Below are 16279 nucleotides of genomic sequence, written 5' to 3'. Positions count from 1 at the left end.
TTGGGCTTACTCTTGCCCCCCACAAAGCCCAAAGCACCGGTGAGGCTGCCGGATTCAGCCTCGGACAGATGCCCATTCAGCTGGAAGTTCAGCTGGCTCTCAAAAACCCATCATAGCTCCAGTCTGCTCAAAGAAGCAGACAAAGCCCCAGAGAAACCAGCTACACTGCTGCAGCTGGTGTAGCCAGAGCTGCGGGGCTGCCAGCCATGCACAGACCCCTGAGTCTCACTGCTAGACCCACTCTGGGACCCCCAAGGATCTGCAGCAATTCCTGGCCTGTGCCTGCTTGCAGGCTCCTCCTGTCCTGCCTCTTCAGTTCAGGGTTCTCCTGTCTCGTTAACTTGCGCCCACCCATCCCAAGCTCTTGGGCACGTGCAACAGTCCTTCCTCTCACTTCTGCTGAGTTTCCCTGTCTGGGCACTCCTCCAGTGAGAGCTGTAGAGACACTTCCATTCAGTGAACTCCTCATGGCTCCAGGGAGGGCACTGGTCTCCCCTCCTGCCTATCCTCAGTGCCCATCTCCTGTTTCATGTCCCCACCTGTGCACACCTGGTGAATGCACGACCCCACTCCAGCCATAGAATCATAGACTCATGAAACAGTTTGGGTTGGAAGAGATACTAAAGCTCATCTCATTCTAATCCCCTGCCATGGGCAGAGACAAATTCCACTGGACTGGGTTGCTCCAAGCACCATCCAGCCTGGCCTTTAACACTTCCAGGGATGGGGCAGCCACAGCTGCTCTGGGCAACCTGTGCCAGGGCCTCACCACCTTCACAGGGAAGAGTTTCTTCCCAGTATCCTGCCTAACCCTGCCCTCTGTCAGTTTGAAGCCATTCCCCTTTGTCCTGTCACTCCAGGCCCTTGTAAATGGTCTCTCTCCATCTTCCTTGTCAGCTCCATTCAGGTACTGGAAAGGCACGATTAGGTCAGCCCAAAGCCTTTTCTTTTCCAGGCTGAATGTCTTGGTTTGAAAGACAGGTGTCTGCTAAGCAAGGCAGAAGCCTCCCTTGGAATGGCAGATGCAACCCTTTCCCTCTGAGTTACTGTAATTTTGAAATCAAGGGGGCTTTTAGGCAAAGATGTGGGAAATAGGAATAACAGTTCTTTACTATTATGTATCTAAATGTGTATAACCAGTGAAACAAACAGCAATAACTGTGGCAGTAACAGCAAACAATCCCAAACCCAGTCCCAGCCTTCTCGGCTGTCGGGCCCTTTCCCCTCGGGTGCAGTTCCGCTCGCAGCCGGCAGGGGCGCTGGCAGCTCCCGGTGAGCAGGGCAGGTGCGATGGTTCCCCCGCGGCTGCAGGGGGCGCTCCGGAGCGAGCTCGGGGAGCAGCGGCACCGGAGCCCTGGGATCCGGGAAGGGATGGGACAAAGGCTTCACAAACCCCTGGGCAGCCGATCCCGGTGTTCGGCCGGACCCTCGGGAACAGCAGGCTGGAACGGCAGGCTGGAATAGCAGGGACGAGCACAAATCCCGGGTGGCAGACGAGGTGTATCCATACGGGGAACCCCCCGGAGGTCTGGGCAGGCAGGGCGAGCAGGGCTACAACGCAGCAAAGGCTCGAAGCAGCGGCGGGGGCAGGGCAGCCACAGCCCGGCTCCCAGCGGGGCAGGGAAGGCGGCTTTGGGATCCCGGGGCTTCTCCAGCAGAAGGAAAAGCGGCCGAAGAAAGCAGCTTCCCTCTCTGTCCAACTCCGAGACCGACTGCCCCCACACACTCAGGTGAAAACAAGAGTAGCCAGATGCGCCCCACTCTGTAGCCAGCTCTTTTGTTTTTCTTAAGCACCCAGCCATTTGCTCCCCTAGCAACATGTACGGGCAAAATTCCTTTAACAGAAGAAAAAACCAGGAGACCTCCTAAAACCCCAACGCTGAACAATCCCAATTCTCTCAGCCTTTCATAGGAAAGGTGTTCCATCCCTCTAATCAACTTGGTGATCTCCAGTTCCAGCTGTGCACACCTGGGGAAAGCATGACCTCCTCTCCAGGCTGGACTCCTTGGCAGGCTCAGAGCACAAATTCCAGCTATGACTAAAAGATCAGTGACATTTTCATATATGTACATGTATATGGAAATTTGCTAATTTAATTTATAAAAGGGCAAAGTCAAAGAGCATTTGCTGAGGGGTCTCTTAAAACCAGTTTTTACCAGCACCACTTTATTCTGTCAGGCCAAGGAGGCTGCAAGCACAACAGTGAAGAACTGCAAACAGTCTGTTACTTTAGAAGAATTGCTTGCTTTATTCCAGTAATTTTTAATTTTAAAATTTTCCTCTCAAGTTTCTCTATTCAGAGTTTTAAGTAGCAAAATAATATAATTATGTAAATCTTAGTGCATCTCACACTCAGTACACTAAATCCTGCCATGTAACTGGGCAACAAGTCAGGAACCCAACCTCATCAGAAAATTCCACTCTAACAGGATCTGTCATTGGCATCATCTCAATCAAAAAGGTGTTTTGCTACTTTATTGATAAAGAAAATTATTATTGTAACCTTTTAACTCCATCCTGAGAAGCATTCAGAGAGATGCAGTTCAGCTTTTGGCCATAAGCACCACAAAAACACCCAGAAGGTTGTGATAAACACACGAGACCACAACGTGAATAATGATTAAAATAAAGAGATAACAAGCGCTACATACTCACTGAATGCTTTTCATCCTGAGTCAGTCATTACAGACCACGACAGAACACAGAGATCAGTTCTGCTGCTCCAGCACCAGATGTGGTACCTCCAGAGTCATCACATCAGCACCAGGCACATCACCCAGCTCCAGGCCGAGGACACTGTTCTGCTGCACAGGCCACACTTCCAACACATCCTGGCAGCCTCCTCCATCAAAATGAGGGGCAACAAGCAAGGAAGGTGAACAAAACTCCCCTTGTAATTGAAACTGCCAGACCAATTCAAGCTGCCAGACAGATCTAGGAATTACAACAAAGCTCAAGGAAGGACAACTCTGAGAGTTGCCGACTCCTTTTTGGACTTTGTTTTCTCATTGAAGACTGGTACAACCTCAAAATGGCAAGAAGGGAGTGAGGAAGACAGTGGAGCACCAGGGAGTAAGGGGATGTTCTAACAACCACACACATGGCTGCAACCATGAGTCTCATGTTCCCTGTGAAGGAGGAACTTGCAGAGCAAAAGGAGGATGGCCAATTCATATTTCATATCCTGCCTCTGAATTCTAAATTCACAGACACATTCAAACCTGCATGGTCTCAGCTTGAGATTTTTCTTCCAATCCTTTGTTTGGAACAGAAAACACACAGAAATGTGACTCATGCAGAAACCAACACAGCACTATCAGTCTACAGGGACCTATGTTCCTCTGAACTTCAGACAGAAATAAAAACGGGGGAAAAAACTGAGAAAAGAACAGGAGAAGAAACTGGGTAAAGAGAGGGTAAACACAAGCTTCCCCAGGAAGCACCACAGTGCTCTGCAATCAGAGATGCAACAACAAACCACCAACGAACATCAACCTCAGATGAACAGCTTGAACAGTTCAAAGTTCAGCAGCTGTGCAAATGTTATCAGCTGCTCTCACTGTCTGCAAACCCTCCAGCCCCAGACAAAGCTCTGTGGTGAACTAAGGGGAAGGTGTGTTTTCAACTGTATTCCTGAACAAAGAAACTTCCTGATCACCACTGCAGAGCCAGACCTTATGGGCACACACAAAGAAATGCAGAATGTAACCCTTTTGTCCAGTTCTCCATCTGTCTTCCTTTGCTTTAATTTCATATATTACATGTGGCAGAGAGCTCTCTCTCTAGGAATTAATCAGTCTTAAGGCAGAGGTGGGTGGATTAATTTTACTATTGATTTCCCTGTACACAACAGCTGACAACAATTATCAGCACTTCTCAAGAAGTTATCTACTCATTCCATTAATCTCCAACAGCATCTGTGCCTTGACCTTCAACATCACCCTCTTCTTTAAGAAGAAAACTAAATATACCAAGTCATGTCAATTTTTTCTCATTATTTCCTTTTTAATCCCTGAAAGGTGTTACAGGGTTCAGAGGTTCCATGCCAGTCTTTCAGAAGAAATGCAAAAAATTGGCTGTACTGTTAAAGCCTGGTAACAAAGGGCCTTGAAAAATGGGGCTCCTTCCACAGACACCTGTGGAAATGCAAATTCTGGGTCTGGAGGTGTTACAGGCTCCCTCCCCCATCCAGGGAAAACAACAAAGGAAGGGCTTCTGAAGCTTCCAGGCACCAGCACTGGGATTCCTGCTGAGGGGTGGGAGCTTGTGCTGGAGGAAGATGCCAAGTGCTCCAAGCAACAGAAGTCATGCTCACAGCTCCAGTGGATGGGGCACCGTAGAGGCAGAAGTGCTGATGAGGTCCTGGGGAAGACTCTCCCGTGCTTCCTGCATCCGGCGCCGTGCCCGCTGGAAAGCCTCTACAACACAGAGGTGACAACAGGCCAGAATGCATAAGACAGCCTCAGGGAAGGGGAGGGATGTGTCTTTCCAGTGAACATCATCTCTCCTGGTGCAGGATCCCACTTCCTATGAGTAAGTTCCACCACCAAAGCAGCCTGGTGTTGCTCCACCTGCTGCCCTCTGATTCCTGTACACAACGGAATCAGAGCCTGTGCCTCAGTGCCACCAGCTCTGCTCAGTGCCAGGCAAGACTGGGCAGCCCAGTCCAGGCTGTGCCCTCACACAGTGGTTATCCCTCCTGCCTGCTCAGAGCTGATGCCTCCTGAAGTTTCCAGCTCAGAGCAGAACATTTAACCTCTGCCATGGACTCTGAGAGGCCACAGGGAGGGGAATTACTCCCACAGTAATGGCTTCTCCTGAAATATCCTGCCCACTCTGTAAAAAGGGGACAAAAGTGAGCCAATGCTCACCAAGACAGAATGACACTGAAGGCCTTACCCAAAACATTGTAGACAGAGCTCTGCTGGCTGAAGCCTCCCAGTCGGTCCAGTACACTCTGCATGCGCTGCCTCAGGGCACTGTTCTCCAGAAAGGCTCTGCACAGAAGCACAGCAGCAGGTCAGGGCTGCCAAAACCAGCACAGGAGATGGAGTTTACAGAGCTCGTGCTCCCTTTGCTGCACTCACTTGGACTGCTGTAGGCAATAGAGCCGGAATGTGACGCTCCCTGTGGTCTCTGTCCGGAAACCAAAGCGGCTGAAGTGCTTTCCCTGCAGGGATGGCACAGGTTAGAGTAACCTCACAGTGGAAACAAGTGTGTTCCACCAGAGCACAAACTCGTGTGGGCACAGTCTTCCCTTCCTTGTAAGGCTGGTAAGAAGGGCACATAGTTCCAGGCTGTGTTGAGGGCAGCACCTAAACACTTGCAAGCTGACAGTGCAGTGCTGGGGGAGGGTTTCAACAACTGCATCAGGGCTTATTCCCACACAAAGCTGCCACTAACATCACCCTGCTCATTACACCAGCAGCCACCTCTGCAGCTTTCTGAGGAACATAAAGTTTCTACCTGCTTCACACCCATCAGCTTCTTGCTTCAGGAAGCTGTTCCAGGCACAATACAGCCCAAATTCCTCACAGAAACCCAAGAGAAGTCTACAGCTGGTACCAAATGCTGACCTGACAAACACTTTATAGGCAGGGGTAAGCCAAGGCTTTGGTCCATGCTCCCCTACTTCTCTAAGCTGCTAGCCCCTCGGAAGGCACAGCTCTGCCTCAGTGTTTGCCCATTCCTCTGTTCAGGATCACAAGACTCACAGAGGAGATATTTCTTTAGTGAGAGGGACAGGATCAGCAGCTCATCCTTGTTCAAATCTGGTCCAGGCTGCCCATGGACACCTGAACCCAAGAGCATAATGCACCATGTCCTGGCAAGAGGCTGCTCTGCAGCTGAGCCCACCTTGAAGGTCGATGGTATCCGGATGTAGGTCAAGTCCTCCAGCTCAGGAGATCCCCCAATGAAAAACCTCCTCATTTCAGCGACAGTTCCCAGCTCCACAGGACGCCAGGTAGGGATGGTGAGCACGTGGACACCTGGCCCAGGACAAGAGGACAGCTTAGCTGCTGTGACCTGTGATTTATTCAGTCACAGAGGACAGCAAAGGCAGGTAGATAGCTGCTGACCCAACCCAGAGCTCTCTAGAAATGGAAACACTGCACAGTATCAGAAATGTTCTAAAAGCATTCTCCCAATGAGTCAGCCCATTCTAGTCACACAGCCAGTGCTGAAAGTACCCCGTGCCCAATAGCAGCATCTCCTTGTAACACATGGGGGTCACTCCCAGATCCCACGTGAGACACAGAGGGCTACTGCCAGTGTAAAGATGGATGTGCATCATCACCCCAGAGCTTTATCACACCCCACGTTGCAATGGCAGTATCAAAGGATCAAGGACAGCAACTCAAGATGTGCCTCACACCCTTCTTTGCTGCCCCCCAGACAGCTGACTGCTCTCTTCAGTACACCAAATCCCTGGGACTGGCTGAATCCAGTGAAGAGGACCACTCAACTCATTCTCCCAGACAATTAACACAATGTCCCAAGGATGCTTTACCTGGAGATGGTGGCAGCACCAAGGACCCATATCCTTCCACACGATACCTCTGCCAGAAATCCAGGGATAGGACCTCAAAGTAGAGAACAGGCCACTGAGGGAGACTGTCTGCAAGATGGGGAGCAGGTCACAGCTTTGGGAAGGAGACTATCACCGAGAAAAAGAATGCTAAATGCCCAACTCCACTAGTAGGAAGCCAAAGAATCAGAGAATCATTTAGCCTGGAAAAGACCTCTGAGATCATTGAGCCCAACCTGTGACCAAACCCCCACCTTGTCACCCAGACTAGAGCACTGAGTGCCACCTCCAGTCATTTCTTGGACACCTCCAGAGATGGGGACTCCATCGCCTCCCTGCGCAGCCCCTTTTAATGCTTAACACCAACTCTGTGAAGAAATTTCTCCTGGCGTCCAGCCTGAACCTCTCCCGGAGCAACTTGAGGTTTCATCTTGTCCTGCCCCTTGTTCCCTGGGAGCAGAGCCCAACCCCCAACTGGCTCTACCCTCCTGTGAGGGAATTGTAGAGAGTGAGAAGGTCCTCCCTGAGCCTCCTTTTATTCAGGCTGAGCACCCACAGCTCCCTCAGCTATTACTTGTGCTCCAGACCCTTCCGCAGTTCTGTTCCCTCTCTGGATACACTCCAGCACCCTTCCACCACAGTCCTTTCTGTATTTCTTCCATAATGACTAACAAAGATTTATGGTTGATTAGCTTCCCCTGTAAAAGCTGAACCCACAGATTTGAGGCTGAAAACAGAACTATTGATTTTAAAAATTAGGGAAAATTCTTTAAGAGCAAGTCCAGACTGTGCTGTTAATTATCTTTGGCAGACAAGATAATCTTTCATGAATGATCTGAAGCCAAATGGGGGAACCTGTTTATCTCTGGCCTTTCCCACTGCTATTGGGGGAATATTAACTTGTATTCTCCTACACCTCTCCAAGCATTTCTTTTTTCCACAGTGAAACAAACTCATTGTGTTTCTTCTAGTCTGAAAATTCATTAGTGTTGGTTGAATACCCAAATCCAAAGTGTACATTGGATTCAAGTGGCAAGGCATGCCACAGCACTGTCCCTAGCAATCGTATCCACAGAGCAATAGGACTGGTGAGGAAGCAGCAGGAACAGGCAGCAGAGAAGCCCAGCTTAAAATAGAGCTGAAGTATCAAAGTGACATGAACTATATAGGGATGATACAGGTCACTGAGCCCGTCTACAAATGTAAGACTCAGCACAGAGTTTTACTTGTGTACAAAAAAGCTGCCTGGTTCTCCTGCTGCAGCATCCCAGGGCTTGTGCAGCACACCAGGCACAGCAACATAGCCCTGCACCCCAGGTTTAAAGAGAGACAAGCCAAGATCCAAATAGTTTTCCAACCAGATAAAGCTGCCTACAGCCTGGAAACAGTGCAACATCAATGAATCCATAAAAATGCTAATGGATTCCTGGGCAGGGCAAACACAGGATGTGTCCAGGGGTTGCGTGGTGACATGGTGAACTTCTGTTGAATCAAAACCACTTCCCTCTGTCCTTTCATCTCCAAGAGGACAGACAGCACGATGGCTACAGTGGGACCAAAGGATTTCAGAGTAACAAGGAAACACACCTTCATCTTCTTGGGTGTAAAACATCTCCACAGTGAAGGGGTAGCAGAAGTATGCCACATTATCCTAGAAAAAGAACAGGGCAGAGATCAGATTCCTGGGCAAGAGAATTCATCACCAGCATTGCAGAAGGCATAGAGACCAGGGAGAAAGGAACTAGTGGTAGAAAGCAGGTGATGCTGCCCAAAAAGATCAATCTAACAAACACCTGACTGCAGGATGGATCTGCATACACTCCCTAGTGCCACGTTGATGGAATAGGCTGTTGAAAATAATGGAAAAGGGGAGTGATACGCCTCAAATGAAAACTCTGTCACTTCCATAACTACTGGGCAGCCACAATCTTTACAGGAGCTAAGCCAAGCACAGTACCTCAAACACTGGTACTACTGAAATGTTGTATGATAATTATTTTTGTAATATGAAAACATACAATATACATTAAAAATCTGATAAAATTCAAATTTTATAAGAGATGAGCTGGAGACAGCAACGGAACCAACTTCCCATATAAGAGGAGGCTTCATTTTGGGAACTCAGTGTAGAGTCTCTGCACATTCCTGCCCCAGGCAAGCTGGAACAATGCTTGGTTAACTCAGAGCATTGGGGAACACAAAAATCAAAGCTCCAAAGGCAATCAGTCAGCAAGAATAAAGAAAGAAGTGAGGTTCCAGAAAATGCTTTGGAGTTGTTTTATTTGGTCTAGTTTTATTTGGAGTAGTTTCATTTGGACACAGTGGACCCTTGAAAAAATGACTAGTGTAATTAGAGTAAGGAGAATCCCAAACATGCTCTGCTCTTGAAAGAAGCCCTCAACTCAGGACTTTTGTTGAATATATCTGTAGTTTGTTACACATGTGCCACTCCAGAGACTGCCTGTTCAAACTGTTCTGCAGGTCTGAAAGTGTCCTTACCCAGCCCACTGTCTTGGTGGCACAGGTCTGCGTCACTCCTGAGAGCTGCTGGAATGGGGAACTTGACCACTCTGGAAGGATAGGAGAAGATGAAGGCTTGGGGTGAGACCAAACTCACAAACCAGAGCAACTCAAAGGAGAATGTCAGTCCCTGATGACTGGAGTAACAAATAACACCACCCACCCTGACAATGACAGAATCATTAAGGCTGGAAAAGCCCTCCAATATCATCGAGTTCAACCTGTGACCGACCCCCACCTTGTCAACCAGCCCAGAGCACTGAGTGCCACGTCCAGTCTTTCCTTGGACACCTCCAGGGATGGGAACTCCACCACTGCCTTGGGCAGCTCCTTCTGATGCCTGACCACCCTTTCCACTGAGAAATTCCTCCTGATGTCCAACCTGAACCTCCCCTGGTACAACTTGAGGCTGCTTCCTGTTGTCCTGTTACTTACCTGGGAGCAGAGCCTGACCCCCCACCTTGCTGCACCCTCCTCTCAGGGAGTTGTAGAGAGTGAGAAGGTCCCCCCTGAGTGTCCTCTTTTCCAGGCAGAGCCTCCCGCCCCCCCAGCTCCCTCAGCTGTTCCTCATGACTTTTCCCTGTCCTGTTCCAGGCACTGCTCTTCAGAACACCCAGAACTGTCCATGAAAAGCATCAACTCATCTCAAGAGGAAAGCAGTCTTATCTAAATGTACTGAGTAGCAGAAGTGGTATCTTGACAGATATATCCAGAGAGGGGAGCCAGAGCCATAGCTTTAGAACTAAACATGCAGCAGGATATTTATGTCAGTGCTGGGAGCCTTATTTATCCATCAAAATTTAATATGTTAATGTCAGCACAAAGCATGATGACAAGCACTGAAATCAGACAAGGTCACAGTGGTGGGGAGCACAGGAAGGCTGTTCTCTGCAGGGTTGAAGGAATGAAGTTTGAATAGACTGGTAACCACCACCTCTACATCCCAGCCTGAGCTGAGTTCTGCCATTTTAGCTCTGAAGGCCTCTGACTAGATCCCAGCCCCAGCACTAATTTTTGCTGAGTCCCAGCAGAGCTGGTCTGATGGACCAGCCAAAGCCTGTTTCATCTCTTAAACTGCTGTGATGTGGCTGGGAATGTGAACACTCACGGTTAGGCAGCTCCAGGAAAAAATGGACATAAAGGTTGTCATACTCATAGCCTTGAGCTGAAACTGAGAAGAGAGAATCAACTTCAGCCGTTTGCTTCCACACAAATTCTTCCCACGTTCACTGTTGATTTTTGGGAGAGCCACCACCAATAACCTCAAGGAAGATCAGTTACTGCTAGAAGCTGGGAAAAGCCACAGTCTTCAAAGTAACAGGAGATAACCCATAGAGAAGATTCCCTCTCCAGACTAGCCCTGTCCCTGTATCCCTAACCAGATGAGGGAGGTCACACATTTAATTGGTTTCTTTGGGAAATTAATAGAGATTATAGCAATCTGCTGCAGCATTTGTAACCTCCAACCTGTAAATGCCTCTCAAGGGATTAGTCTGCAGCAAACAGGGAGGAGAAGGAGGAAGTAAAGGATTCTAGGGCCTCTTAAATCTAGGGATTCCAGAATCTTTGGATCACACCCTCAGCCATCCCAGGACACCCACATTAGCCCTAATTACTGTTTAGAGCAAGGACTCACCTATTTCTCCGTTCACTAAAAGTCTCAGAGTACCAGGAAGAGGCTGGAAAAATTAGCAGAGAAACAAGATAAGGAGCTCAACAACCACTGGTGCAACCTCAACAACTCCTTCCCAACAGGATCTCACACAGGTACTTCATGGGTATTTGGACATGAATGATTTACTGTTCTGGCCAGGGAGGAGGCATGAGTTCTCCTATCACTTCCAGAAGTGAAGAGTCCCTCTGGAAAGAGTCTTTAAAGAGACCAAATCCCCCAAAGCCCAGCCTGCAGGAATTTACTGTTCTGTAAATAGCTCTCTTACAGATGCCAAGATTGATATAACACATAGTGAGAAGTCGCTTGCAGAAATCACAGTCCTGCTTCTCTCATGTTCCTGCATTTGCCCAAGATGAGGGAGGAGGGGGAAGCACTGAGACTCTTCATCAAAGTACTGGAAACCATAACTTCCACTGTTTGGCAAACAGTGTTTTGTTTGAGCGAGAAAAGATTGCCGTTGGGGTAACTCAGTGAGAAAGGAAACTGCATGAGTCTGCATGTGAGAGGGGCTGTTTACTTGCACGAAGTGGCACATAGAGCTGTTTGACACTGAAGAAGTTAACAGCAATCACTGTCCCAGAAGACATAAACTCTCCTTCCTTCTCAAAGTACTACAGTCACAGGCCTTGAGGCACCGCACGCAGCCTCACAGGCTGTAGTGTTCAGAATTCCCTGAATGGGCAGGATGGATCTCTGTAGACCCCAAATCCACTGCAACTTGTCCCTTCTGACCCAATTTTTTGCTCAAAGCCACAACGTAAAAGCTGCCAACACCCCTCCAGAATGAAGCCATCTTTGGAGACTGTGCTGCAAGTGGCAGCTATGTGAGCCAGGTCACCAGGCCCCAGAGAAAACAGAGCTCCAGCCCCTGCCAGTGCCTCTGGAACTCACCATTTCAAAGTCTGAGCCCACGAGCCCACTGAGGTAATCCCTGTGCCGCCCGTACAACTGGGAACACACACAAACAACAACAACAACAAAAAAAAGTGGCATTTTGATTATATCTGTTGTTATGTACTGCAAAAATTAAAGTGTATATAATTTAAACTCAAATTGCTACCAGCCTTAGCACACGTGGGGTTGTTACAGCAAATATGGAGAATGTAAGTATCTAATGGAACAAAGAAGCATAACTGCTAATGCTGCACAGAACTTCAGCTTTAGTTCTCCAAGGCCAGTTTTAAAGGAAAAGAAGCTCTGAAGAATCAGATCTTAAATGACATCTTAAAAACACAGGTACAGACTATTCCAAGGAAATGGCCAGGTAGAGATCAGTCTAGTGAAATCATTATTTCCTTGGTGACCATAAAACCAATGAGGAAATGCACAAATAAAAAGCTAAACCAAAAAGTACTTTTATAAACTGTCAGAGCCAAAAAGGCAATTCAAAAAGATCAAGACATGAAATGGGATCCCAATATCCTGGGACATTACAGGTAACAAGACATCATTTAATAAATATACAGGTAGCAAAAGAAGATTAAGGAAAGGGTTTGCCATTGCTCAGAAGGGAAGAAAAAACACTAGCAGGTGACACTAGGAAGGCATGGAGTTGGGTGGTTTCTTGCATCAATTCTCACTCCCTAAAGCACTGCAGCCAGAGGCAGGACAACTACAGACAACTACCGGTCTCTATAAGGAATAAGGGATGAAGCAAGGAGTATTTGCTGTAGTTCTCAGATCCCTGAGCATGATAAGGCTCAGAGCAGTGACATTTTGTCACTTCAGGCGTGCAGAGCACCAGCAGTTATATCTCCATGAGGGTCTGAGCTGCCTCTGTTACTCAGAACTAGTGAACATCTCCATGGCCAGTACTTACATCTCTGAACACACGCTGCTCGCGCTCCTCCTCCTCTGGCTGCACCCGGGCAGATGCATTCTCAATGGTGTATTCCCACACCTCTCGCTTCTCTCCATCCACCTCGATCCTGCAGAGACCCAAAACACATAGAAAAAACTCCCCCATTATGCAGAGAATAGGCACAGGCATCGATGGGGCCCTCCTGACCCAGCAGTGTCCCCTCCACCCAGCCTGTGCAGTGAGACAAGGGCACTCACAGCCCTCTCCTCACTTGTAAGTGCCTGCCAGCATCATTCCCTCAAAATGGAAGATTTGCTTGCATCCATGATATGTATAACGTAATTTTATAAGGGATGTGGTGATAGAACAAGGGGGAATGGCTTCAAACTGACAGAGGGCAGGGTTAGATAGAATATTGGGAAGAAACTCTTCCCTGTGAGGGTGGTGAGGTCCTGGCATAGGTTGCTCAGAGCAGCTGTGGCTGCTCCATCCCTGGAAGTGTCCAGGGCCAGGTTGGAGGGGGCTTGGAGCAACCTGGGACAGTGGAATTTGTCACTGCCCATGGCAGGGGGCGGAACAAGATGGGCTTTAAGGTCCCTTCCAACCCAAACCATTCCATGATTCCATGATAACCTGCATCTCTAGAGACTTGCACCAAAGCCCCACACAGCACACACGCAGTGAGAGCATAACCACCTAACAATATTTTCCTAGAAATCCCTGAAATAAATGAAGTATTTCTCAACTTAAGTCCTGATCCCCTGCCTGAAGGGTGACCAGGAAACAGCCATTTCAGCCCCCAACCCCAAGTCCCAGGAGAGGTCCCAGCCCTGTCCCACTCACCGGTAGGCTCCTTTGGTGTCAGTGAAGTCAGGCTTCACTGTGATCACCCCATTGCCATCCACCTTGATTGTGCAAAGCACATTTTCATACTCCCTGTGACCAAGCCTGAAGGAGAACACCAGAAAAACACAGTCTAAACAGAGAACATGGACATTCTCATGTTCTGGAACAGCAGAGTTGGTAAAGGAACTTGGGGGTACAGAAGGGAACACATACACATTTTCCTACATTGGTTTAGAAGTCTTTTGGAGGTATACACTCAGCTGCCTCCCAACGGCAGAAAGAGGCAGAAATAAATTGCATCCCATGTTACTGAGCTCTTGGAAATCTCTCCCCTTAACTAATGAAAGAAACAGGAGTTTTGAGTAAGGAGGGAAGATGGATTTTCTTTTGGGAAATTCTGATCACTTCAGGATTTTACTTACTTCCCATAAGGTCCCAAGTCCCCCATGATGTACATGGTCTGCACAGGGGTGTTAATTACATGATTGTTCTTTATAAATTCTTCTGAAGGTTCCCAGGTGATGATTTTTGTCTTCAGAGAACTTGCTTCTCTGTCAACAACAGAACAGCACCAGTCACAGCTCACCTCAGCAGCACCAAACCCACCATGATGAGGAGTCACAGTGCTGGATTCCATGTGTGACACAGCTCAAGCCACCAGCTCCCACGGACCAGGCTGATCCACAGCTGTGGCACTAGTTCCACGAAGCCAGCATGAACAAGCTCAAAGCCCCAGTTTGAACTCACACAGGCCTACGGTCCTGTCTTCTCCTCCTCACACTGGCCATCCTCTCGACCAGATATGATGGCACTTCATGATCCAAGTCAGTCACCTTCTGGCAGAGCTGAAGAACAGACAGGAACTACCTTAACTGGACACCTTTCCCAAACACACCTCTCCTCTTGGAGGAGGGAACAGGTATGCACACAACCACATGCAAGGACAAATTGCTAGATGACTGCAGAATTCCTTCACTGTTCTGGTGGCAAAATACAGCTCACTCCACCCAGCAAGCTTCCTACAGAGCAGTGCTCCTACAGAGCCAGTCCCTCCGGCTGTCCCGATCATTGCTCTGAAGCAGGGACATCCCACCCCAGGTCTGGGGCACCAGTGGAAGCTGCTTTGCAGCAGTGTGTTCTCCTGCACTTAAGGTATCTGCCTGGCTGAGAACCAAGAAATGTTCCCTCTGCAGTAAACCTAGAAGTTTTGACAGACACTGAGTAACTAAGAGCTGGTACCTCCTCTAGGTTGGTGAATCGGTCGTGGTCAGTGTAGGTGAAGATGCGACAGTTTTTCCGACCTCCAGCCTTCTCCAGTTTCCGAATCTCCTCATGGTACTGCCAGTCCAGGGGAGTCTGGCAGGCTGACTCATTCAGGTACAGATCCACCTCAAACTGACAGCACCACAGGTAAAGCACAACAGCTGCCTTTCACCAGCTTTGGCAAAGCCACAAACATTTTTCAGCTTTTTTCCAAAGCCACCCCAGAGACAAGACCCTTTGGGAAACTCAGCAAATAACCCAAGCTCCAGAGTAGCTCCAACACTGCTGAGGCATGCGGCAGCCAGCAGCACCACCGATGGCCACCTGGAAGGGCTTGGGCACAGCAGCTCACCCTGAAACAAGGAACCCCACAGTAAGGTGCAGAAAAGGGGGTGTCAGGAAGCTCCCCCAAGCCTGTCCAGTTCTGGACAGGACAGGAGACACATGGAGCTCCTGGAGCAGGTTCAGCAGAGGGTGACAAAGTTCACCAAGGAGCACCTTTCTTATGATGAAAAGCTGAGGGATCTGAGGCTGTTCAGCCTCGAGAGGAGACATTGAGAGGGGACCCCATCCCTGTCAGTGTCTGACAGTGTCTGCAAGGAGGAGTCAGAGCATGGAGCAGGCTCTGCTCCGTGGGGACCAGCAATGGAACAAGAGGAATGGGCAGGAACTGATGCCAGTTCCACCTGAACACGAGGAAGAACTTCTTCCCTGTGCGGTGACCAAGCACTGAACAGGCTGCCCAGAGAGGGCGTGGAATCTCCCTCACTACAGGTATTTCAAAGCTAGCTGGACACAAGCCTGAGCAGCGTGCTCTGGGGTTCCTGCCTGAGCAGGGGAGTCGGACTGGAGGACCCCAGTGATCCCCTTCGATCTGACCCATTCCGTGAAGTCCCTCCTGCCCCCCCCCGACACCCACCTGGCTGAAGAGCTTCTCCTGCCACCCCACCTCGGCCTCCTCCTCCTCGTCCTGCGGGGGCTTCCTGGCGCCTGCGCGAGAGGCCGCGGTAATCCCCAGCGGCACCGCTCCCGCACCGCCGGCGCGATCGGCCTGCCCCGGGGGCTCGGGGCCGGCGAGCGGCGGCGGCGCCCGCGGCAGGAGAGGCCCGGCCGGCGCGACCCGCTGGAGACGGACCCTGCGGGGAAGGAGCGGAGCGTCAGGGCTGTGCGGGCCGGTGGGGCCGGTCCAGGGCCGGGCAGGCGCTCACCGCAGGCGTAGGTTGCGGACGGGGTCCCGGGAGCGGTACACGGCGGGGTCGCGGGAGCGGTACACGGCGGGGTCCCGGGAGCCGCACACGGCGCTGCCCCCGCACGGCGCCGCGCCCGCCATGGCCGCGCTCCGCGGAAACCGGCGTGCACGGGCGGGCAGCGCCCCCCCGCGGCCGGAGCCTCTCGCACAGCCGGGCCCGCTCCCCTCAGGGAGCCCGCAGAGCTCCGAGGGAGCGGGGGCCCCACAGCCGGTGTGGGACCGAGGGTCCTGACACATCGCTCCGTGTGAGGGTTCCCGCGGCCCCTGGGGGATCCCCCCAGCCTCTGTGTCAGGGTCCACACGACCTCCATAGGGGGGTCTCCATATCCCTCTGTGTGAGGGTCCCCACGGCTCATCAGGGGGTCCCAGAGCCTCCATGGAACGGTCTCCGTCAT

At 50.2% G+C, this 16279-nt stretch overlaps 1 protein-coding gene across 1 annotated transcript; it reads right to left on the bottom strand.

Moving 5' to 3' along the window:
- Window positions 1–1578: 1578 nt before the first annotated feature.
- MKS1 (MKS transition zone complex subunit 1) lies at window positions 1579–15971 on the bottom strand. Its single transcript, XM_069033352.1, has 17 exons — window positions 15844–15971; window positions 15555–15771; window positions 14612–14767; window positions 14120–14217; window positions 13795–13923; window positions 13370–13474; window positions 12545–12653; window positions 11617–11673; window positions 10687–10729; window positions 10159–10221; window positions 9030–9100; window positions 8118–8181; window positions 6513–6620; window positions 5858–5991; window positions 5089–5171; window positions 4901–4998; window positions 1579–4419 (listed from the first exon to the last, which is right to left on the bottom strand). The coding sequence occupies exons 1-17, from the start codon at window positions 15963–15965 to the stop codon at window positions 4313–4315; spliced, it is 1764 nt and encodes a 587-aa protein (XP_068889453.1). The 5' UTR covers window positions 15966–15971; the 3' UTR covers window positions 1579–4312.
- Window positions 15972–16279: the final 308 nt, after the last annotated feature.

This window comes from Aphelocoma coerulescens, chromosome 19, assembly GCF_041296385.1.
Source record: "Aphelocoma coerulescens isolate FSJ_1873_10779 chromosome 19, UR_Acoe_1.0, whole genome shotgun sequence".
Taxonomy (NCBI): domain Eukaryota; kingdom Metazoa; phylum Chordata; class Aves; order Passeriformes; family Corvidae; genus Aphelocoma; species Aphelocoma coerulescens.
Note: the sequence above shows the minus strand (reverse complement) of the source record. Positions and strands in the feature narration are given on the sequence as shown.